At 48.5% G+C, this 25,217-nt stretch overlaps 1 protein-coding gene across 2 annotated transcripts in view; it reads right to left on the reverse strand.

Moving 5' to 3' along the window:
• The window catches only part of EPHB1 (EPH receptor B1), a 717,470-nt gene extending 702,410 nt beyond the window's left edge, over window positions 1–15,060 (reverse strand). For both annotated transcript variants that reach the window (XM_038762070.1, XM_038761987.1), the window contains exon 1: window positions 15,020–15,060. In XM_038762070.1, the coding sequence (XP_038617998.1) occupies window positions 15,020–15,026 (7 nt within the window). In that variant the 5' untranslated portion in view covers window positions 15,027–15,060. The remainder of the gene's footprint in view (window positions 1–15,019) is intronic.
• Window positions 15,061–25,217: the final 10,157 nt, after the last annotated feature.

A 25,217-nucleotide genomic window follows, 5' to 3' on the forward strand; every position in this document is an offset into this window, starting at 1 on the left:
ATATATGATTTAAAGGTGTGTACATAAGGGCTGTGGGGTTGAGGGTGGTGAAAATATCAAATGCCCAAAAGTCACAGATCCAAGTGCAGCATGGCATAGTGGCTAGGGCAGGGGGCTTGGAGTTAGAAGGTAATGGTTCTAATCCCAGCTCTGCCACTTGCCTGCTGTGTGGCCTTGGTGAGTCACTTCACTTCTCTGTGCCTCAGTTACCTCATCTGTAAAATGGGGATAAAGACTGTGAGCCCTATGTGGAACGGGGACTGTGTCCAGCCCAATTTGCTTGTAACAATAATAATAATAATAATGATAATGATGGCATTTATTAAGTGCTTCCTATGTGCAAAGCACTGTTCTAAGCACTGGGGAGGTTACGATGTGATCAGGTTGTCCCATGAAGACTGTGAGCCCCAGTCTTCATCCCAATTTTACAGATGAGGTAACTGGTGCCCAGAGAAGTGAAGTGACTTGCCCAAAGTCACACAGCTGACAAGTGGCAGAGCCGGGATTTGAACCCATGACTTCTGTTTCCAAAGCCCGGGCTCTTTCCACTGAGCCACACTGCTTCCCATGTATCACTCATTCATTCATTCAATTGTATTTATTGAGCACTTACTATGTGCACAGCACTGTACTAAGCACTTGGGAAGTACAAGTTGGCAACATCTAGAGACGGTCCCTACCCAACAGCGGGTTCAAAGTCTAGAAGGGGGAGACAGACAACAAAACAAAACATATTAACAAAATAAAATAAATAGAATAGTAAATATGTACAAGTAAAATAGAGTAATAAATATGTACAAACATATATACAGATGCTGTGGAGAGGGGAAGGAGGTAAGGCGGGGGGGATGGGGAGGGGGAGGAGGGAGAGAGGACCCAGCACTTAGTACAGTGCACATAGTAAGTGCTTAACAAATACCATAACTATTATTATTATCATAGATGACAGAAGGGAGAAGGAGGCAGGAACAGAGATCTTAATCAGGGAAGGCCGCTTGGAGGAGATGTGACCTTGAAGGTGGGGAGAGATGGACTGGCGTATATTGAGGGGGGAGAGAGTTCCAGGATTGGGGAAAGATGTGGGAAAGGGTTTGGGGGGTAGAATGATGAGATCGGGGTACAGTGAGTACTTTGGCACTAGGGGAGTGAAGTAGGAGAACGGTGAGGTGAAGTAGAAGAAAGCGAGCTGAGTGCTTTCTTTTTGATGCGTAGGTGAATGAACAGCCACTGGAGGTTCTTGCAGAGGGGGGAAACATACATTGAATATTTTGGAAAAATGATCCATGCAGCAGAATAAAGTGTGGACTGAAATGAGAGAATCAGGAGGCAGGGAGGTCAACGAGGAGGCAGATGCGGTAATAATAATAATGATGGCATTTATTAAGCACTTACTATGTGCAAAGCACTGTTCTAAGCACTGGGGAGGTTACAAAACAAGCGGGTTGTCCCACAGGGGGCTCACAGATTTTGCAGATGGGGTAACTGAGGCCCAGAGAAGTTAAATGACTTGCCCAAAGTCACACAGCTGACAATTGGCAGAGCCGGGATTTGAACCCATGACCTCTGACTCCAGAGCCCGTGCTCTTTCCACTGAGCCACACTGCTTCTCAGTAGTCAAAGCGGGATAGGATAAGTGCTTGGATCAGTGTCGTAGCAGTTTGGATGGAAAAGAAAGGGCAGATTTTAGCAATGGTGTGAAAATAGAACCAAAAGGATTTGGTGACAGATTGAATATGTGGGTTGAATGAGAGAGATGAGTTGAGGACAATTCCAATGGTAAGGGTAAATACAAGACCATGAGGTTGGTTATACCCACCCACATAGAGCTCACAGTCTAAGTAGGAGTGAATAGGATTTAATCCCCATTTTAAGATGAGGAAACTGAGGCACAGAGAATTAAGTGACTTGACCAAGGTCACACAGCAGACAACTGGCAGACCCAGGATTAGAACCTAGGTCCTCTGACTCCTAGGCCTGTGCTCTTTCCACCAGGCCATGCTGCATCTCTAATCAATTAACTTTAACTACTAAGTGATTGGAAGAATACAGTGTAGAGGACTTGGAAGAAATGATCCCTGGTCTCAAGTAGCTTACAGTCAATCAATCAATCAATCAATCGTATTTATTGAGCACTTACTGTGTGCAGAGCACTGTACTAAGCATTTGGGAAGTACAAGCTGGCAACATATAGAGACAGCCCCTACCCAACAGTGGGCTCACAGTCTAGAAGGGGGAGACAGAGAACAAAACCAAACATACTAACAAAATAAAATAAGTAGAATAGATAGGTACAAGTAAAATAAATAAATGAATAGAGTAATAAATATGTACAAACATATATACATATATACAGGTGCTGTGGGGAAGGGAAGGAGGTAAGATGGGGGGGATGGAGAGGGGGACGAGGGGGAGAGGAAGGAAGGGGCTAGTGGGCCAAGGCCACGTGAAGTTCAGAATACCAAGGGGCAAACTCAAAAACAGAGCTAGGCCCTATCTGGGATAGACTCAGTAGCTCAACAAGTATCTCTCCCTTCTTGTAAATAACGTATGAGGGAGCATCAGTTTCACAATCATCTTTTCAGCTGCACTTGCAAGTGTAAATAGGATCCTCCACGTGTGCTGTGTGACCTTGGGCCAGTCACTTCACTTTTCTGTGCCTCAGTTACCTCATCTGTAAAATGGGAATTAAGACTGGGAGCCCTATGTGGGACAAGGAATGTGCCCAACCCAATTACGTTGTATCTAGCCCAGCATTTGGCACAATGCCTGGCACATAATAAGTGCTTAACAAATACCACAATTATCATTATTATTAATATTATTATTATTACTAGAGTTGGTAGCCTCATCTTTGTCTATGAAGGACAGTGAGATAGATGATTTTTGTGGGGGATGGGGTTGTTTCTTAGTTCCCACATTTCCCTCATATTGGCTTGGCTTGATTGCTCATTAATAATAATAACAATAATAATGGCATTTATTAAGCGCTTACTATGTGCCAAGCACTGTTCTAAGCGATGGGGAGGTTACAAGGTGATCAGATTGTCCCACGGGGGGCTTACAGTCTTAATCCCCATTTTACAGATGAGGTCACTGAGGCCCAGAGAAGTGAAGTGAGTTGCCCAAAGTCACACAGCTGACAAGTGGCAGAGCCAGGATTAGAAGCCATGACCTCTGATTCCAAAGCCCGGGCTCATTCCACTGAGCCATGCTGCTTCACCCTACTCTGAGAGCAGTAGAAGCACAAAGCAGTATGATTTGCTCCCGGTTAGCAGCTCTGTTCCAGTGCGGAAGAGATTGAAATTATTCACTAAAATGATGTTTGTGCCTATGATCTGTGGATTTTTGCAACCCTTGCTAGTCCTATCCATGCATTACTAGAGACCTTCAAGGGTTGGCTGAATTCCATAAAAGGTGGCACAGAGTCAGGGGAACTGAGAGGCCTTATTTTAAGTACTGGCCTGGATTCATCTGAGAAAGCAGGGCTCTTCCCTTGGAGAGAATGAGAGATGCTTCACTCCTTTCCATTTTAAAGAGAACCCTCCTATTTGGTTTAAAAAACAGTCCCATTTTCCCGAGGTTCACCCAGAGAACTGCAGAGCATAATAATAATAATAATTATAGTTACAGTATTTGTAAAGCTCTTACTGTGTGCCAGGCACTGTACTAAGCGTTGGGATAGATACAAACAGGTCGGGTGGGACACAGTCCCTGTCCCACGTGGGGATCACAGTCTCAATCCCCATTTCATATTTGAGGTAACTGAGGCATGGTTGAGTAGGGACCATCTCTATATGTTCCTCTATATCCTCTACACATCAGGCAAAAACTCCTCACCCTCGCCTTCAACGCTCTCCATCACCTCACCCCCTCCTACCTCACCTCCCTTCCCTCTTTCTCTAGCCCAGCCCGCACCCTCTGCTCCTCTGCCGCTAATCTCCTCCCCATGCCTCGTTCTTGCCTGTCCCGCCGTTGACCCCTGGGCTACATCATCCCCTTGGCCTGGAATACCCTCCCTCCGTGCATCCGCCAAGCTAGCTCTCTTCCTCCCTTCAATGCCCTACTAAGAGCTCACCTCCTCCAGGAGGCCTTCCCAGACTGAGCCCCCTCCTTCCTCTCCCCCTCCTCATCCCCCTCCGCCTTAGCTCTTTCCCCTCCCCTCAGCACCTGTATATATGTCTATATGTTTGTATGTATTTATTACTCTATTTATTTATTTTATTTGTACATACTTATTCTATTTATTTTTTTTAATATGTTTTGTTATCTGTCTCCCTCTTCTAGACTGTGAGCCCACTGTTGGGTAGGGACTGTCTCTATATGTTGCCAACTTGTACTTCCCAAGTGCTTAGTACAGGGCTCTGCACACAGTACGCACTCAATAAATACGATTGAATGAATGAGGCACAGAAAAGTAAAGTGACTTACCCAAGGTCACACAGCAGACAAGTGGTGGAGCCAGGATTAGAACCCACTATCTTCTGACTCCTACGCCCATGTTCTATCCACTAGACCATGCTGCTCCATTCGTACTCTGGGTTTTAGGTACCATCTACCCGTTCATCCCATTCTGATGTCCAAATCTTTGACCGGTCTGGTGAATAGACAAGCTTCACCATCATCCCCAGACAAGCAGGGTGTGTCAGTGGAAAGAGCACGGGCTTTGGACTCAGAGGTCGTGGGTTCAAATCCTGACTCTGTCAATTGTCAGCTGTGTGACTTTGGGCAAGTCACTTCACTTATCTGTGCCTCAGTGACCTCATCTGTAAAATGGAGATGAAGGCTGTGAGCCCACCATGGGACAACCTGATCACCTTGTAACCTCCCCAGCACTTACCTCGTTCTCGCCTGTCCCGCCATCGACCCCCGGCCCAAGTCATCCGCCGGGCCTGGAATGCCCTCCCTCTGCCCATCCGCCAAGCTAGCTCTCTTCCTCCCTTCAAGGCCCTACTGAGAGCTCACCTCCTCCAGGAGGCCTTCCCAGACTGAGCCCCTTCCTTCCTCTCCCCCTCGTCCCCCTCTCCATCCCCCCATCTTACCTCCTTCCCTTCCCACAGCACCTGTATACATGTATATATGTTTGTACATGTTTATTACTCTATTTATTTATTTATTTATTTTACTTGTACATACCTATTCTATTTATTTTATTTTGTTAGTATGTTTGGTTTTGTTCTCTGTCTCCCCCTTTTAGACTGTGAGCCCACTGTTGGGTAGGGACTGTCTCTATATGTTGCCAATTTGTACTTCCCAAGCGCTTAGTACAGTGCTCTGCACATAGTAAGCACTCAATAAATACGATTGATTGATTGATTAGAACAGTGCTTTGCACATAGTAAGTGCTTAATAAATCCAGCGCTTAGAACAGTGCTTTGCACATAGTAAGCGCTTAATAAATGCCATCATTATCATTATTATTATTATTATTATTATTATCCCCAGATTGCTCCTGCTCTGTCTCCAGCCCCACCCTTCCAGTGGCTCTTTGAAATACCCCTTCTCCAGCTCCTCCTGGGGGTTCCTCCTCACTCAATCCTTGAACCTGTCTGTCCCCATCCTCATGGTCATTTTGCAGCGTGACCAAGTGGATAGGGCTCGGGCATGGGGAGCCAGAAAGACTGGGTTCTAATCCCGGCTCTGACTTGCTTTCTCCCGTGTGAACTTGGGCAAGTCACTGCACTTCTCTGGGCCTCAGATTCCTCATCTGTAAAATGGGGATTAACACTGTGAGCCCCACGTGGGACAGGGACTGCGTCCAACCTGACTACCTGATAATTGAGAAGCAGTGTGGCTCAGTGGACAGAACATGGGTTTGGGAGTCAGAGGTCATGGGTTCTAACCCTGACTCTGCCACTTGGCAGCCGTGTGACTTGGGACAAGTCACTTAGCTTCTCTGTGCCTCAGTTGCCTCATCTGTAAAATGGGGATTAAGGCTGTGATCCCCCCGTGGGACAACCTGATCACCTTGTATCCCTCACAGCACTTAGAACAGTGCTTCGCACATAGCAAGCGCTTAACAAATATCACCTTCATTATTATTATTACCTTGTATCAACCCTAGCATTTAGAACAGTGCTCGACACATAGTAAGTGCTTACCGAATTCTAACATATTATTATTTTTATACCCTGGATCCTCCCCCTGCACTGAGCCTCCCAGAACAGTTTTTTATGTTTAACTTAACTTTCCTGATTTCGGGCTCTGGTGCTGCCTAAACCCTTGGGTACTGAAAGCGATCCGGAAGGGTGAGAGAGGGATGTAGGGGTCCCCACAGCTTTGGAGGCACCAGGAGGCCCTGTCTGAAAGTGAAGATGGTAGGACAAATTTTTAAAAAACAAAACGTGTGGTCCATTTGCTGACTAGGGAAATGAGGCACTGTAGGGACATTTGAAGCCAGAAAGGACAGGGGAGCATCAGAATAAAGTCAACGCAGTCATCGGGCTTCATCCAGAAATCGACCATGCTTTCAGGAAGCCCTCTCCTGATCTTAAAGAGAAGCAATGTGGCTTAGTGGAAAGAGTATGGGCTTGGGCATCAGAGGACTTGGGTTCTAATTCTGGCTCTGTCACATCAACTGGGTGACTTTGGGCAAGTCACTTAACTTCTCTGTGCCTCAGTTACCTCATCTGGAAAATGGGGATTATGATTTTGAGCCCCAAATGGGACAACCTGATTAACTTGTATCTACCCAATGCTTAGAACAGTGCCTGGAACATAGTAAGCACTTAATACTATTATTATTATTATTATTATTATTAAAGTCCCAGTGCTTTCTGGGTTCCTCCCCATCCATATAGTAGCATCTACCTCCATGGGAAAGATGAAATTAGTTCCCATTGCTGCTAGGCTCCTAGAGTTGCTTGGCTGAATGCTGCTCGGAGGTATTTGAAGAAGATATCAGTGATATGGTGAAAAGGAAAACTGGGACCTACAGTCCCTACCACACTGGGGCCCTTGGGGTGTTGTAATGCTTAATATTTGTTCAAATGAAGATCACTGTTGGTGACCCTTCTAAGCCATGCCAAGTAGACAACAAAAGCTTCAGACGTGACCATTTGGGCACTGTGATCTGGGAAATTTCATGGCTCCTCCAGGCCCAGAAACAACCTTCTTTCTCTGCCTCACTCTCTGAGAGCTGCTTCCAACACTGTTCACCCAGGCCTAGGCCTAATAATAATAATTGTGGTACTTGTTAAATGCTTACTATGTGCCAAGCACTATTCTAAATTCCGGGGTAGATACAAGTTAATAAGTCGTGTTGGACACAAGTCTCTCTCCCACATAGGGCTCACGCTGTTAATCCTCATTTTACAGATGAGGTAACTGAGGCCCAGAGAAGTGAAGTGCTTTGCCCAAGGTCACACAGCAGAGAGGTAGTGGAGCTGGGATTAGGACCCAGGACTGTCTAACTTCCAGGCCCCTGCTCTAACCACTGCACCATGCTGCTTGTCTAGGCCCAGCTCTCCCTAATTTCCACGGAACTACTAGCACCCTGGCACACAGAGGGTGTGGGCTGCCGACCTGCCTTGGGGGATGGCCCAGAATCAGATACCAAGAGGCAGAGAAGCAGCGTGGCTCAGTGGAAAGAGCATGGGCTTTGGAGTCAGAGGTCATGGGCTCAAATCCCAGCTCCGCCAGTTGTCAGCTATGTGACTTTGGGCAAGTCACTTAACTTCTCTGGGCCTCAGTTTCCTCATCTGTAAAATGAGGATTAAGACTGTGAACCCCCTGTGGATCAACCTGATCACCTTGTAACCTCCCCAGCGCTTAGAACAGTGCTTTGCACATAGTAAGCGCTTAACAAATGTCATTATTATTATTATTATTATTAAGAAGCAATCCTTCCTTTCTGCTCTCTCCACCCCACAGCCTGCCTTTTATCCAGAAGGGTCTGTGGTTCCGAGGGGGCCATGTCTTTGTCCCTCACATAGGCCTGGAACCCAGAAGGCGTTTGATAAATGGTTCTGTTGATGCTGTCGTGACAGCTGTTCAGCAGGGTGTGGTGGCAGATATAGCTTGGTAGTGGAAAAGGCAGAGTCGGAGACGGGTGTCCCGGCAAGAACGAGGTAGGAGGAGGTGCTTGTTAAGAACTTACTATAAGCCAGGCACTATTCTAAGCGCTGGGGTAGACTCACGGTAATTGCATTGGACACAGACCCTGTCCCACAGAGGGCTCATGGTCTCAATCCCCATTTTACAGATGAGGTAACTGAGGCACAGAGAAGTGAAGTGACTCACCCAAGATGACACAGCAGGTAAGTGATGGAGGTGGCATGAGAACCCAGGTCTTCCTGATTCCCAGATCCGTGCTCTAGCCACGAGGCCAAGCAGTCAGTCAGCAAGACTCCGCTGACCAGGCTCCTCATCCACAAAGCTAGTCTGAGAGCCATCCCGCGGTTCCAGAACAAGCCTCAGGGAATGGTCTAGCCTGCGCTTTTCCAAAGTGGCACCAGCTCCTTTTCCTGATTGGGGGCGTGATGTGGGAAGGGAGATGAGTCTGGGAGATGAGCCTGACCCAGCGGGGAAAAAGCACTGCTGACCTTTAAAAAACAATTTAAAAAACAAAAAACTTGACATCCTGATGACTGCAATCCAAAAGGATAAGAGAGGGAGCAGGGGATGTCTCTCCTCCCAACAAAAGAATTTGACAACAGGCTGAAAAAAATTGAAATCCCTTCGAAGGCCCATGCTTCCCGAAACGGCATGGTTGTATGGCTGGAGGAAGGCGAGGTAAGCGTAGAGCTATAGGATTAGCATTCCAGCCCCATCACCCGATTCTGCCTTGATAACTTAGTCTCCCTGGCTTTGCATGCAAAATCAGGGAGTTTTCAGCCTCCTTTTCTGTTTACTTGAAGGCTGGAGTCTTTGGGATGAGCCCTACCCTCCTCCCCACCTACCCCACCAGGCCATACTGCAGGTCACAGTCTGCCCTTCCCCTTCTCACCAATTCAAAACCCCCAGGGCCAGGAAATATTTTTGTCCTGGTCCTGGTACGGGATTTGATGACTCTGCCTGCAAAGGAATCAGCACAGTCACAAGAGCTTTTGCCCAAGGGTTAGAGCTCCACATTTCCAAAACTCCCCAGACACACTCAGCCTGGTGGAAAGAAGGGGGGGGGGGGGGGAAGAGAGAGAGAGAGAGAGAGAGAGAGAGAGAGAGAGAGAGAGAGAGAGAGAATGAGGGGAGAGAGAATGAGGGGAGAGAGAATGAGGGGAGAGAGAAAAAAGAGAAGAGGAAAGGAGAGGAAAGGATGAGGAGACAGAAAAGAGAAGAGGAGAGGGGAGGAGAGGAGAGGAGAGGATGAGGGGAGAGAGAGAAAAGAGAAGAGGATAGGAAAGGAGAGGATGAGAGGAGAGAGAAAAGAGAAGAGGAGAGGAGGGGAGGAGAGAGACAGAAAAGAGAAGAGGAGGGGAGGAGAGAAACAGAAAAGAGGAGGGGAGGGGAGGAAAGCAGAAGAGAGGAGAGGAGAGACACGGAGAGAGACTAAGAGGGGGGAGAGAGAGAGAAGAGAGACCAGAGAGAGATCGAGAGAGATGGGAAAAAGATTGAGAGATGGAGAGAGAAGAGAGACACAGAAAGAGATATTGAGAGAGAGATGGGGTGGGAGAGAGGGAGCACGAACACACAGTAGCAGACTAGCAACCACACCTCATACACCCCTTTTCTAAGAAGGAGCTGGTGTTTGCAGTTCGTATTGATTCCCTTTGTGGATAATTACACCAGACTCATCACAAATCGAACAAAGCTGGCGGGAGAGCTAGGGCCAGTTAGATTTGTGGGGCTGCATGTATGTACAGAGGGGCAGAGAATCGTGCTGCATCGGAGGGATAGCTAACAAGCGACTGGTTTTACTCTAGTATCTGCCAGGCTGGAGAAGGGACTGCTTTCATTTTCTGCTGAATGTGTTGTTTCTTTTAACTCTTGGTGGTTAGATCAGTAGGCTGAGTGAGAAGTGTGGCTTAGTGAAAAGAGCCCGGGGCTGGGTTCTAATCCCAGTTCTGCCACTGGCCTGCTGCATGACTTTGGACAGGCCACGTAGCTCCTCTGTGCCTCAGTTTCCTCATCTGTAAAATGGGGATTAAGACTGTGAGCTCCATGAAGGACATGGACTGTGCCCAACCTGATTAGCTTGTATCAACCTCGGGGCTCGGTACAGTGCACAAAGTAAGCACTCAGAAAATCCATTTAAAAAAAAAGGTCATGGAGAACTGATCAAACTGCAGGGTGGTTAGGTTGCGGAGAGGAGTGGTTCCTAGGAGCCAATTCTGATCAACTTCAGCCTAATGTCCCGGCCTTAAAAACACAAGTTCATGAATTCCCCCTGGTTGTATTTTGGCAATCTATTACATGCCAGGGGCAAGGGAAGTGTGAGAACATGAATTTGCACCAAGTGAAAGAAGGGTATTTAAGAAGACAAGATTTTTTCTTACATTTGTTTTCAAAACAACATCTTCCTGCAAATAGCGTTTCCCTAACAGGCATCTGGGACTCTCGATCAAAACCCATCTTTTCCACCAACTAGAAAACGCTGGATTTGCCCCCTAAAACGTCAGTATTTCCAATTCTCAGACAATAAAACTGCAACCCAGTTAACGAAGCATCTGCTTGAAACGGACCCTCCTCCAGCATTCTCTCTCTCTCTCTCTCTCACACACACACACACACATACACAATTGCAGAATTTAGAGACAGCAATGAAGATGAACGACCGCTAAGAATAATAAAGCAGTTTGACTTGGCAAGCGACAGAGAGTCAAACTGGCCATCTCAAAATTGCCAAATCCCGGGACGTGGTGGTTTCTCTTTCCCTGTTCTATGGAGACAAGGTATCACTTGTGTTTCCTTGTAATTCCAAGTGCTTCCCCCCACCCCCGGCAAAGCCAAGCCCTCGGTTTCCAGCATCCCAGAATCTCACAGCTTCCTCCCTCTGCCTGGTCCAGACAGCAATGCCCCCTCTCATCAAACAGATTCAGATAAAGGACTCCTGCGAGGACCACCAGGTTGGAGGAAAAGATAATGACACCGCCCTCCCTCCCCCCCACCCCCCAAAAAATCACCTTTTAATGAAGCAAAGGTTTTTGCTCCACTAATCCACTATTCCACTAAGGACTGTGTAGATATATAGGCAGGGGATGGGCAAATAAGTGTCGTGGCTCAGTGGAAAGAGCACGGGCTTGGAAGTCAGAGGTCATGGGTTCTAATCCCGGCTCCACCGCTTGTCTGTTGTGTAACTTTGGGCAAGTCACTTCACTTCTCTGTGCCTCTGTTACCTCATCTGGAAAATGGGGATTACGACTGTGAGCCCCACATGGGACAACCTGATCACCTTGTATCCCCCCGCAGCGCTTAGAACAGTGCTTGGCACGTAGTAAGTGCTTAACAAATACCACCATTATTATTATCATTACTAAGTGTCAAGTTGCTATTCACTAATTCAATCGAATTTATTGAGTGCTTCCTGTGTGCAGAGCACTGTACTAAGCGCTTGGAAAGTACAATTCGGCAATAGAGACAATCCCTACCCAACAACGGACTAAGAACTCAGTGCTTGGAGAGAAGCTAAGACAGAGTTGGAGTTCAGATAAGGGTCCGACTTTAGCAGGGCTTTCTCCGGGGGAATTTTGGACCACCGTTCACACCAAGTCCCAAGCATCTCCCCCATCCCCACTCCCAGCCCGACCCAGAAAGTTCCCCAGCAGGACGGATCCCGTCCGGAATCAGGACTGGCCGCCCTTTCCCTGTCGCTGGCCCAGAGCTGTCCCCTTCCCAGTCAATTAGGGATTAAGACTGTGAGCCCCCAGGGGACAGTGACTGTGTCCAACCTTATTAACTTGTATCTACCCCAGTGCTTAGTACAGTGCCTGGATCATAGTAAACGCCTAATAGATACCATTAAAAAAAGAAAAAAAAAGCACCCTGGCTGCTCATATCAAAGGCCATTTCCTGTTCTGATTTTAATTATACAGACACTCATTTTGGGAAATTAAAATAAAACTCAAGACTGCAAGCCTGTTGTTGGGTAGGGACCGTCTCTATATGTTGCCGACTTGTCCTTCCCACGCGCTTAGTCCAGTGCTCTGCACACAGTAAGCGCTCAATAAATACGATTGAATGAATGAATCCCTTTTTCCTCTGGCTGGGAGATGAGGGCTGCGGGGGTCCCTGCTGGCCCACCCGCCGGAGGAAGAGAGGGGTGGGAGTGGCTGGAGGTCCGGCCGCGATGGATCCCTCCCAATCTGCTGCGAGGTGCGTGGGAGGGGGAGAGGGGCTACCCCAGACAGGGTAGGTGCTACCCAGACAAAAGAAGGGCTACCCCGGACAGGAGATGGGCTACCCCGGACAGTTGGGGGCTACCCCACACTAAAGAGTGTCTACCCCGGACAGGAGAGGGGCTATCCCGGACAGTGAGGGGCTACTCTGGACAGGAGAAGGGCTACCCTGGACAGGGTAGGGGCTACCCAGACAAAAGAAGGCCTATCCCGGACAGGAGATGGGCTAACCCGGACGGAAAGGGGCTGCCCCAAACTAAAGAATGTCTACCCCGGACAGGAAAGGGGCGACCCCGGACAGTGAGGGGCTACTCTGGAAGGGTGAGGGGCTGCCCCGAACAGGAGAGGGGCTATCCCAGACAGTGAGAGGCTATTCTTGACAGGAGAAGGGCTACCCTAAACAGGGTAGGGGCTACCCAGACAAAAGAAGGGCTACCCCGGACAGGAAGGAGAGGGGCTACCCCGGACAGGGTAGGGGCTACCCAGGCAAAAGAAGGGTTACCCCGGACCGGAGATGGGCTACCCCGGACAGTTGGGGGCTACCCCAGACTAAATAGTGTCTACCCCGGACAGGAGAGGGGCTATCCCGGACAGTGAAGGGCTACCCTGGACAGGAGAGGGGCTACCCAGATAAAAGAGGTGCTACCCCGGACAGGAGAGGGGTACCCCGGACAGTGAGGGACTAGCCCGGACAGGAGGGGGGCTACCCAGACAGAGGAGGGGCCACTCTGGACGGGCGAGGGACTTCCTGGACAAAAGAGGAGCTACACCAGACAGGCGAGGGGCGACCCCGAACAGATGAAGGGGCTACCTCTAGCAGAGGAGGGACCAACCCGGGACAGGCGAGGGGCTACTGCGGGCAGGAACTCGGACTGACAGCCTGTTCCAAGTCCCTGGAAAAACACACTCCGGGACTCCTCTGTCTCAAGGGAGCTGGGGGTCCAAGGGGACCCCAGATTGCGGCTGCCTCAGTCTCCCCGGACCCCCCCAGACCCATCCATCTAGGGACCCCGGGCTGGGTGCTGGGACTGACCCGATCCCGGAATGGAGAGGACTGGCGGTAATCTCACCTCCAGCCCCCGGGGGTCTGCAACCCGGGAAGGAGGACGAGGAGGATGAAGAAGAGTCTCCAGAGACCCCCCCCCAAACCCTCTGCTCCCCCTTATCACCGACCGACACACTTCCAGGGGAACCGAGATGGCGTTTTCCCACGCCCGGGAAGTCCTGGCAAATAAATTCTAGTTCAAATTTAGACCGGGAACCCGTTGTGGGGTAGGGGTTGTCTCCATTTGTGGCCGAACTGTACTTTCCAAGCGGTTAGTACAGTGCTCAGCACACGGTAAGCGCCCACTAAATACGATGGAATGAAATAGAAGGCTTTCGGTGGCCGCCCCGGCTTGCGAGGGGAAGGAGGCGAAAAGAGAAGAAAGGGACAGAGATGGAGGCAGGGACAGAGAGAGACGGAGAGAATCAGGTGAAGATGGGAGTAAAGAAAGAAAGATTAGGGAAAGAACGACCAGGGGGCGAAGCGGGCAACGAATCATAATAATTACGGTATTTGTTAAGCGCCTACTGTGTGCCAGGCACTGTCCTAAGCGCTGGGGTGGATCCCGACAAACGGGGTCGGATACAGTCCCTGTCCCGCGTGGGACTCACGGTCTCTATCCCCATTTTACAGATGAGGTCCCTGAGGCCCAGAGAAGTGAAGTGACTTGCCCGAGGCCACACAGCAGACGAGTGGGGGGGGGGGGGGGGGGGGGGGGGGGGGGGGGGGGGGGGAGATCGGGATTAGAACCCAGGACAGAATACTTGTCGCCTGACCCCGAGCTGAAGCCTCGAACTCGGAACCCCGCGCTCTTCGAGTGGTCGGGTTTTTTTGGGGGGGAGGTCGCCCACCGGACACCGCAATGCAGCTGGCTCTCCCCGTTTTTGGGGCGGGGGGTCGAGGGGGGCTGCAGGATGGAGGGAGGGAGAGGGGAGAGACCCCCCCTTCCCTCTCCATTCATTCATTCAATCGTATTTACTGAGCGCTTACTGTGTGCAGAGCACTGTACTAAGCGCTTGGGAAGTCCAAGTTGGCAACATATAGAGACGGTCCCTACCCAACAGCGGGCTCTCAGTCTAGAAGGGGGAGACGGACAGCAAAACAAAACAGATTAACAAAATAAAATAAATAGAAGAAATATGTACAAGTAAAATAGAGTAATAAATATGTACAAACATATCATCATCATCATCAATCGTATTTATTGAGCGCTTACTATGTGCAGAGCACTGTACTAAGCGCTTGGGAAGTACAAATTGGCAACATATAGAGACAGTCCCTACCCAACAGTGGGCTCACAGTCTAAAAGGTATATACAGGTATACATCTCCAAGAGCGCAGATAATTATATAATAATTACGGTAGGTGTTAAAGCGCTTACTATGTGCCAAGCACTGTTCGAAGCGCTCCTCCACCTCGTCCTCCGGGGGGGGTGAAGGGCAACAAAAACGACCCCCATCCCAAGCCCCCCACCGACCCTCCTTAAAGCAGAGAGCAGAACGCACCGCGCACACGCAATTCAGTCACTCAATCGTATTTACTGAGCGCTTACTGGGTGCAGAGCACTGGGCTAAGCGCTCGGGAAGTGCAAATCGGCAACACAGAGAGACGGTCCCGACCCAACAACGGGCTGACAGTCTTGTCAAAACCCCCCCGGCAGCCCAACTTGCTCCGGGAGGGGAGATGGGGGAGGTGGGCATTTTACCTTCCATTGCCGTCACTGCGGATGCCAAGCAGAAAAGCACTAAAAAATCCCGTGCCATGGTAGACCCCCGCCCCCGGGGCGGGGGTGGGGGGCGGAAAAAAAAAAGGAAAAAGGCGATTCAAAGGCAGCAGGGGGTGGGAGACGGTCAGTTCCCGGTTTGGCCCGGTGAATTTCCTTTCTTGTGGCGTTTTTTTGTATCCTTTAGCAGGCCCCTCCGGCCGGCCGGCTCCAGGGTGCCGAGGGAGTTGAGGGTGGGGGGTTGCGGGGAGGTGAAGGTGGGCGTGTGCATGTATGTGTGTCTGTGTGCGTGTGCGAGGGAGGATGTATTTTAGTGTCACATTGCAAGCTGTAGTAAAGTGTATGGAAAGGACCGGCACAGCCACTGAGGCTGGAGGGAGGGGGAGAGGAATCCCCCCCCCTCCCTTTCCCGCCCCCCGCCAGTTTACTCTCTCCCCACCCCCAGCATCTCCGGTCCAATCAAGGAATCAAACCTGCAAAAATTCCCCGGCCAATGGGAAAAAAGCACCTCCTTACTCCGGCATTGTTGGACAAACTTTTAGAGGGAGGAGGGAAAAGGAGCGGGAAAGGCCACGATGGGAAGCCTGGAAGAAGGGGGCGAGCGCGCCCTGGTGGCCGCGCCGCCGAACCGCACCCGCCCATACAGTACGAATTTTTTTTATTTTTTAATAGCATGTCTTAAGCGCTTCCTAGGTGCCAAGCACTGTTCTAAGCGCTGGGGAGGTTCCAAGGTGATCGATCAATCGATCGAATTTATTGAGCGCTGACTGCGTGCAGAGCACTGCACTAAGCGCTTGGGAAGTCCAAGTTGGCAACATAGATGGTCCCTACCCAACAGTGGGCTCACAGTCTAGAAGGGGGAGACAGAGAACAAAACCAAATATATTAACGAAATAAAATAAATAGCTATGTACAAGTAAAATAAGTAGAGTAATAAATACGTACAAAGATATGTACAGGTGCTGTGGGGAAGCGAAGGAGGTAAGGCGGGGGGGATGGAGAGGGGGAGGGGGTTGTCAGGTGATCAGGTTGTCCCACGGGGGGCTCGCATTCTTCATCCCCATTTTACAGATGAGGGAACTGAGGCACAGAGAAGTGAAGTGACTTGCCCAAAGTCACACAGCTGGCAACTGGCAGAGCTGGGATTTGAAGCCATGACCTCTGACTCCAAAGCCCAGGCTCGTTCCACTGAGCCACGCTGCTTCTCTAGTAGCATTGATTAAGCGCTTACTATGTGCAAAGCACTGCTCTAAGCACTACGGAGGTTCCAAGGTGATCAGGTTGCCCCAGAGGGGCTCACATTCTTCATCCCCCTTTTACAGATGAGGGAACTGAGGCACAGAGAAGTGAAGTGACTTGCCCAAAGTCACACAGCTGACATTTGGCTGACATTTGTCCAAGACTGAACTCCTTGTCTTCCTTCCCAAACCCTGCCCTCTCCCTGACTTTCCCATCTCTGTTGACGGCACTACCATCCTTCCCGTCTCACAAGCCCGCAACCTTGGTGTCATCCTCGACTCCGCTCTCTCATTCACCCCTCACATCCAAGCCGTCACCAAAACCTGCCGGTCTCAGCTCCGCAACATTGCCAAGATCCGCCCTTTCCTCTCCATCCATACCGCTACCCTGCTCATTCAAGCTCTCATCCTATCCCGTCCGGACTACTGCATCAGCCTTCTCTCTGATCTCCCATCCTCGTGTCTCTCCCCACTTCAATCCAGACTTCACGCTGCTGCCCGGATTGTCTTTGTCCAGAAACGCTCTGGCATGTTACTCCCGTCCTCAAAAATCTCCAGTGGCTACCAATCAATCTGCGCATCAGGCAGAAACTCCTCACCCTGGGCTTCAAGTCTGTCCATCCCCTCGCCCCCTCCTACCTCACCTCCCTTCTGTCCTTCTCCAGCCCAGCCCGCACCGTCCGCTCCTCCGCCGCTGATCTCCTCACCGTACCTCGCTCTCGCCTGTCCCGCCGTCGACCCCCGGCCCACGTCCTCCCCCGGGCCCGGAATGCCCTCCCTCTGCCCATCCGCCAAGCTAGCTCTCTTCCTCCCTTCAAGGCCCTGCTGAGAGCTCACCTCCTCCAGGAGGCCTTCCCAGACTGAGCCCCTTCCTTCCTCTCCCCCTCTCCATCCCCCCCATCTTACCTCCTTCCCTTCCCCACAGCACCTGTATATATGTATATATGCTTGTACATATTTATTACTCTATTTATTTACTTATTTTACTTGTACATATCTATTCTATTTATTTTATTTTGTTAGTATGTTTGGTTTTGTTCTCTGTCTCCCCCTTTTAGACTGTGAGCCCACTGTTGGGTAGGGACTGTCTCTATATGTTGCCAACTTGTACTTCCCAAGCGCTTAGTACAGTGCTCTGCACACAGTAAGTGCTCAATAAATACGATTGATGATGATGATTTGGCGGAGCCGGGATTTGAAATGATGACCAATCAATCAACTGTACTTATTGAGCGCTTACTGTGTGCAGAGCACTGCACTAACCGCTTGGGAAGTCCAAGTTGGCAACACATAGAGACGGTCCCTACCCAACAGTGGGCTCACAGCCTAGAAGGGGGAGACAGAGAACAAAACCAAACATATTAACGAAATAAAATAAATAGAATGGATATGTACAAGTAAAATAAATAGAGTAATAAATACGTACAAACATATATACATATATACAGGTGCTGTGGGGAAGGGAAGAAGGTAAGGCGGGGGGATGGAGAGGGGGAGGAGGTTGTCAGGTGATCAGGTTGTCCCACGGGGGGCTCACAGTCTTCATTCCCATTTTACAGATGAGGTAACTGAGGCACAGAGAAGTTAAGTGGCTTGCCAAAAGTCACGCAGCTGACACTTGACGGAGCCGGGATTTGAAGCCATGACCACTGACTCCAAAGCCCGGGTTCTTTCCACTGAGCCACGCTGCTTCTCTAGTAGCATTGCTTAAGCGCTTACTATGTGCAAAACACTGTTCTAAGCTCTAGGGAGGTTACAAGGTGATCAGGTTGTCCCACGGGGGGCTCACATTCTTCATCCCCATTTTACAGATGAGGGAACTGAGGCACAGAGAAGTGAAGTGACTTGCCCAAAGACTGTGAGCCCAGTCTTCTAGACTGTGAGCCCACTGTTGGGTAGGGACTGTCTCTATACGTTGCCAGCTTGTACTTGCCAAACGCTTAGTACAGTGCTCTGCACACCATAAGTGCTCAATAAATATGATTGATTGATTGATTCACAGAGAATAATAATAATGACAATAATAGTGTTGGTATTTGTTAAGTGCCTACTATGTGCCAAGCACTGTTCTCAGCACTGGTAGATCCAGGGTAATCGGGTTGGCCCACGTGGGGCTCACACCTTTAATCCCCATTTTACAGATGAGGTAACTGAGGCACAGAGAATAACAGTAATGACAATAATAATAATAACAATAATGATAAATGGTATTTGTTAAGTACTTACCATGCCAAGCATTGTACTAAGCACCGACAGATCCAAGATAATCAGGTTGCCCCATGTGGGGCTCACTCTTTCAATCCCCATTTTACAGACAAGGTAACTGAGGCACAGAGAATAATAATAATGATAATAATAATAATAATATTTGTTTAGTGCTTACTATGTGCCAAGCACTGTTCTAAGCACTGGTAGATCCAGGGTAGTCAGGTTGTCCCACATGGGGCTCACACTTTTAATCCCCATTTTACAGATGAGGTAACTGAGGCACAGAGAAGTGACTTGCCCAAGGTCACACAGCAGACAAGTGGTGGAGGCGGGATTAGACCCCATGACCTTCTGACTCCCAACCTGGGCTCTTGCCTCTAAGCCACATTGCTTAATAATAATTATGATGGTATTTGTTAAGTGTTTACTATGTGCCAAGCACTGTTTTAAGCGCTGCAAGATACAGGGTGATCAGGTTGTCATATGTGGGGCTCACAGTCTTCTTTCCCATTTTACAGATGAGGTAACTGAGGCACAGTGAAGTTAAGTGACTTGCCCAAAGTCACACAGCAGATAAGTGGCGGAGCTGGAATTGGAACCCACAGCCTCTGACTCCCAAGCCAGGGCTCTATCCTCTGAGCCTGCTGAGAGAAGTTAAGTGACTTGCCCAAGGTCACACAGCAGACAAGTGGTGGAGGCGGGATTAGAACCCAGGATCTTCTGACTCCCAGTCCAGGCTCTTGCCACTAAGCCACAGTGCTTAAGTGCTTACTATGTGTTCGACTTGTACTTTCCTAGTGCTTAGTACAGTGCTCTGCACACAGTTAGTGCTTAATAAATACAATTGAAAGAATGTATGTGGCAGGCACTGTACTAAGCACTGGGAATGAAGTGTGGCTTTTAATATGTTTTTTTTTTTTGTTCTCTGTCTCCCCCTTCTAGCCTGCGAGCCCACTGTTGGGTAGGGACCGTCTCTACATGTTGCCAACTTGTACTTCCCAAGCGCTTAGTACAGTGCTCTGCACACAGTAAGAGCTCAATAAATATGATTGAATGAATGAATGAATGAATGTGGCTTAGTGGAAAGAGCACAGGCTTGGGAGTCAGAAGGACCTGGGTTCTAATTCTGGCTCTGCCACATGTCAGCTGTGTGACTTCAGGCAAGTCACTTCACTTCTCTATGTCTCAGTTACCTCAGCAGAAAAATAGTGACTAAGACTGTGAGCGCCACGTGGGACAACCTGATAACGATGTATCTACCCCAGCGCTTAAAACAGTCCTGTGCACATATTAAGCACTTAAATACCATCGTTATTATTATCAGAAGCAAATCGGGTCAGACACAGTCCCTGTCCCACGTGGGGCTCGCAGCCTCAATCCCCATTTTACAGATAGGGTGACTGAGGCCAGAGAAGTGACTTGCCCAAGGTCACACAACAGCCAAGTGGTAGAGCAGGGATTAGAACCCATGACCTTCTCACTCCCAGGCCCATGCTCTATCTACCAAGCCATGGTGCTTCATATTTAACGCCCCCCCCCCCGCCCCCGACCGACCCCAGCATATAAATAAATACATAAAATAAAAACCCAAATCTTTCCCCGCCCCCTGGCTCCTCCTGTCAGCCAGGATCACTTTTCCCACAACCCATCTGGGAGAGAGGTCGGGAATAATACTAATTGTAATACTAATTGTGGTATATGTGAAGCACCTACTATGTTCCAGGCTCTGTACTAAGGCCTGGGATGGATAAAGGCAAATGGGGTTGGATATAGTCCCGGTCCCACATGGGGTACCGGCCATCTCAAGGTCAAAAGCTATCTCTTGACCACCTGAGCCAGCAGGTGGAACTCGGAAGTGAGGGTGGGATACCACCCCCACGACCAAATCCGCTAGATTGACAGCCCAAGCTGGGAATACAGAAGGTGTCCCTCGCCCCCGTGCCAATCAAATTAGGTATGGAGGAGGGGGGGAGGGCAGAGATTGGATAGACTGAGGCCGGAAGCTGGAATGGCCTAGGGGCACAGGCAATAAATACCTGTCGCCTCTGACCTTCGGGGTCAGAACACCAGGACAGGCAGGAACAGCAGCCCACGTGTCTCTCCCTGCCCAGAAGGCCAGATGCCCGCTCTACAACCAGAACCGACACACTGAGGCAAGGGCCGCGGGACGGGTGAGTGTCTCGTAGGTGGGACCCAGGTACTCCGCTGCTGACGGGAATCATGAGTGGATTCCTCCCATGGAAGGGAGAGCACATAGTGAGAGCAAGCCGCCCACCATGTGCGCGGGGAATGTAATGAATTCTTCCCATGTGGGAAAGTAAGTGGATTCTTCCCGAGGGGGAAGCGCACATGGGTGAGAGCTAGCCACCTCACCAACGTGCGATTAACATATGATTGTGTTCCTCCCGTGTAGGGAAGCTCTAACATTGCTAATTGATTATATTCCTCCCGAAAGGGAAGTTCAATCAATTGCGCCTAAACAATTACATAAATTCAATTCGCCTCGTGGAATAAATTTTATATAAAACTCAGGCTTTCCGTCCCCGGCCTCTCTCTCTCGCCTCGCCGATCACTGAACGGACCCGTCCCCGGGTCTCACTCCCCATTTTACAGATGAGGCAACTGAGGCACAGAGAAGTAAAGTGACTTGCGTAAGGTCACATAGCAGATAAATGTCAGAGCCTGGATTAGAACCACTCATCTTGTGACTGCCAGGACTGTGCCGTATCCACTATGCCATGCTGCTTCCACAGACTTCCATCCATGGTGACACTCTCCGTCCATCTACAGCGTTTACTGAATGTCTGTAGGAGGACACTATATTAAGCACCCTAGAGAGTACAGTAGAGGAAAGGCTCCCTGGAGCCTTTGGGAATGCAAAATACAACCTATCTTTCCATGGCAATTTCTCTAGATCTATCTATAGTGCTTACTGAGCTCCTGTAATAATAATAATAATAATAATAATAATAATAATAATAATAATAATAGTATTTATTAAGTGCTTACTATGTGCAAAGCACTGTTCTAAGCGCTGGGGGAATACAAGGTGATCAGGTTGTCCCACGTGGTGCTCACAGTCTTAATCCCCATTTTACAGATGAGGGAACTGAGGCACAGAGAAGTTAAGTGACTTGCCCAAAGTCGCACAGCTGACAATTGGCAGAGCTGGGATTTGAACCCATGACCTCTGACTCCAAAGCCCATGCTCTTTCCCCTGAGCCAGGCTGCTTCTCTAGGGTACTGTACTAAGCACCCTGGAGAGTACTGCAGAAGAAAGGCTCCCTGGGTCTTTGGGAACACCTAGCAAATCCCACTTAATAATAATAAATAATGATGGCATTTATTAAGCGCTTACTATGTGCAAAGCACTGTTCTAAGCGCTGGGGGGGATACAAGGTGATCAGGTTGTCCCACGTGGGGCTCACAGTCGTAATCCCCATTTTACAAATGAGGTAACAGGCTCAGAGAAGTTAAGTGACTTGCCCAAGGTCACACAGCGGACATGTGGTGGAGCCGGAATTCGAACCCATGACCTCTGACTCATGCTGCCCATGCTCTTTCCACTGAGCCACACTGCTTCTCTACTTTTCTTCAGCAGCTTCCTCCTCGTTTGAGGGATTGTTTTTTGCTTAATTTTTATACATGAGATCATCAGGATGTTCTAATTCACTGAGTTCTTTATTGAAACAAAAAAAATCTGCTGATGGAGGAGTTTCCTTATGCAAAATAAAAAGTTGCCATCCATTCTCAAGCATCCATGGACACAGGTGGTAGTACTATCCAGCTCTTAGAACAGTGCTTTGCACATAGTTAGCGCTTAATAAATGCCATCATTATCATTATTACTATCTACGGATATTAGATGTATTTTTTTCAAAGTCAGTTTCCTTCCCCTTCCAATCAATCAATCAAGGATATTTATATAGTTATCATTACGTGCAGAGCACTGTACTAAGCATCTGGGAGAGAATCAGTCGTTTATTGAGTGCTTACTGCATGCAGAGCACCATACTAAGCATCTGGGAGAGTATCAATCACATTTATTGAGTGCTTACTGTGTGCAGAGCACTGTACTAAGCACTTGGGAGAGTATGATGCAGTTGGTAAACTCAATCCCTGCTCTCTAGGAACTTAAGTCTAGTGGAACAAGCACTGCTGCTAAGGATACTACCTTCACAACATTGCTAAAATCCACCCTTTCATTCATTCAATCATATTTATTGAGCGCTTACTGCATGCAGAGTACTGTACTAAGTGCTTGGGAAGTACAAATCAGCAACATATAGAGACGGTCCCTACCCAACAACGGGTTCACAGTCTAGAAGGACTTTCCTCTCCATCCAAACAGCTACCACATTAATACAATCACTTATCCTAACCCACCTTGATTACTGTATCAGCCCCTCTGCTGTCCTCCAAGCCTCCCGTCTCTCCCCACTCCAGTCCATACTTCACTCTGTTGCCTGGATCATTTTTCTACAAAAAGTTCAGGACATATCACTTCCCTCCTCAAAAACCTCCAGTGGTTGCCCATTCACCTAAGCAGTAAATAAAAACAAAAAAATGGGTTGTAGAACCCATTTATAATAATAATAATAATAATGACATTCATTAAGCGCTTACTATGTGCAAAGCATTGTTCTAAGCGCTGGGGAGTTTACAAGGTGATGAGGTTGTCCCACGGAGGGCTCACAGTCTTAATCCCCATTTTACAGATGAGGTAATTGAGGTGCAGAGAATTTAAGTGACTTGCCCAAAGTCATACAGCTGACAATTGGCAGAGCTGGGATTTGAACCCATGACCTCTGACTCCAAAGCCTGTGCTCTTTCCACTGAGCCACACTGCTTATAATAACGATAGCATTTATTAAGCTCTTACTATGTGCAAAGCACTGTTCTAAGCACTTATGTTATTCAGTCAATCAAGGTCATTAATACAGTTGTTATTGTGGGTACAGCACTATACAAATCACCTGGGAGAGTACAGTGCAGTGCTCTGCACACAGTAAGCGCTCAGTAAATACGATTGAATGAATGAATGGGTAGACACGATCCCTACTCTGGAGAAACGTCTCCTTTCATTCATTCATTCAATCGTATTTATTGAGCACTTACTGTGTGCAGAGTACTGTACTAAGTGCTTGGGAAGTACAAGTTGGCAACATAAGATCCTTTACGTCTTACTCTATGCTAGTAATTCCTAGAAATCTGTGCACCATATGGGGCCCTGATTATTTTGTAATCTCCCCAGTGTACATTAATCATTACTATTAAAATTAGGCTTACGATTCATGGAATAGCCAAAAGGAAGAGAAAGGAAGGACCCAGCTAGTACACAATCTATGTCATTGTCAACTGGGTAATTGAGAACAATTTTTTTTTTTATGGTATGTGCCAGGCTCTATACTGAGCACTGGGGTAGATACAAGATCGTCGGGTTGGATATAGTCAGTGTCACATATGGGCCTCAAAGTAATGGGGAGGGAGCGGCTATCAAATCTCCATTTTGCAGATGAGGAAACCGGAGGCATAGGGAAGTTAAGTGATTGCCCTGCTTCTTCCCTGATTCATTCATTCAAACATATTTACTGAGCACTTACTATGTGTAGAGCATTGTACTAAGCGCTTCGAAGTACAAATCGGCAGCATATAGAGACGGTCCCTACCCAACAACGAGCTCACTGTCTGATCTGGTCTTGTTTTAAGCTGCCGAGCCATCTTCAATTCATAGCAACTCCATGGTCACGTCTCTCCCAGAACACCCCACCTCCATCTGCAATTGTTCTGGTAGTGGATCCACAGAGTTTTCTATGTGGTAGAAATACAGAAGTGGTTTACTGTTCATTCATTCAGTTGTATTTACTGAGCGCTTACTGTGTGCAGAGCACTGTACTAAATGTTTGGGAAAGTACAATATAACAATAGATACATTCCCTGCCCACAACAATCTTACAGTCATTCATTCATTCATTCAATCTTATTTATTGAGTGCTTACTGTGTGCAGAGCACTGTACTAAGTGCTTGGGAAGTACAAGTTGGAAACATATAGAGACGGTCCCTACCCAACAACGGTCTCATAGTCTAGAAGGGGGAGACAGACAACAAAACAAATCATGTGGACAGGTGTCAAGTCCTCAGAACAAATAGAAGTAAAGCTAGATGCACATCATTAACAAAATAGAATAGTAAATATGTACAAGTAAAATAAATAGAGTAATAAATCTCCCCACATACAGGTGCTGTGGGGAGGGGAAGGAGGTAGGGTGGGGGGGGATGGGGAGAAGGAGAGGAAAAAGGGGGCTTAGTCTGGAAAGGCCCCTTGGAGGAGGCCTAGAGGGGGAGACAGACATTAATATAAATAAATAAAATACAGATATATACATAAGGGCTGAGACGCTGAAGGAGGGGGGAAGAGAAAAGGGAGAGAGTCACGGTGATGCAGAAGAGAGTGGGAGATGAAGGAAAGCGGGGTTTAGGCTGGCAAGTCCTCAAGGAGGAGGTGTGACTTCAATAAAGTTTTGAAGGGGAGGAGAGTAATTGTCTATCAGATTTGAGGAGGGAGGGTGTTCCAGGCCAGAGGCAGGACATGGGGTAGGGGTCGGCGGCAAGACAGGTGAGATGGAGGCACGGTGAGAAGGTTAACACTAGAAGAGCGAAGTGTGCTGGCTGGGTTGTAGAAGGAGAGTAATGAGGTGAGGTAGGAGGGGGCAAGGTGATGCACTGCTTTAAA

The sequence above is a fragment of the Tachyglossus aculeatus genome, chromosome 1, assembly GCF_015852505.1.
Source record: "Tachyglossus aculeatus isolate mTacAcu1 chromosome 1, mTacAcu1.pri, whole genome shotgun sequence".
Classification (NCBI taxonomy): Eukaryota; Metazoa; Chordata; class Mammalia; order Monotremata; family Tachyglossidae; genus Tachyglossus; species Tachyglossus aculeatus.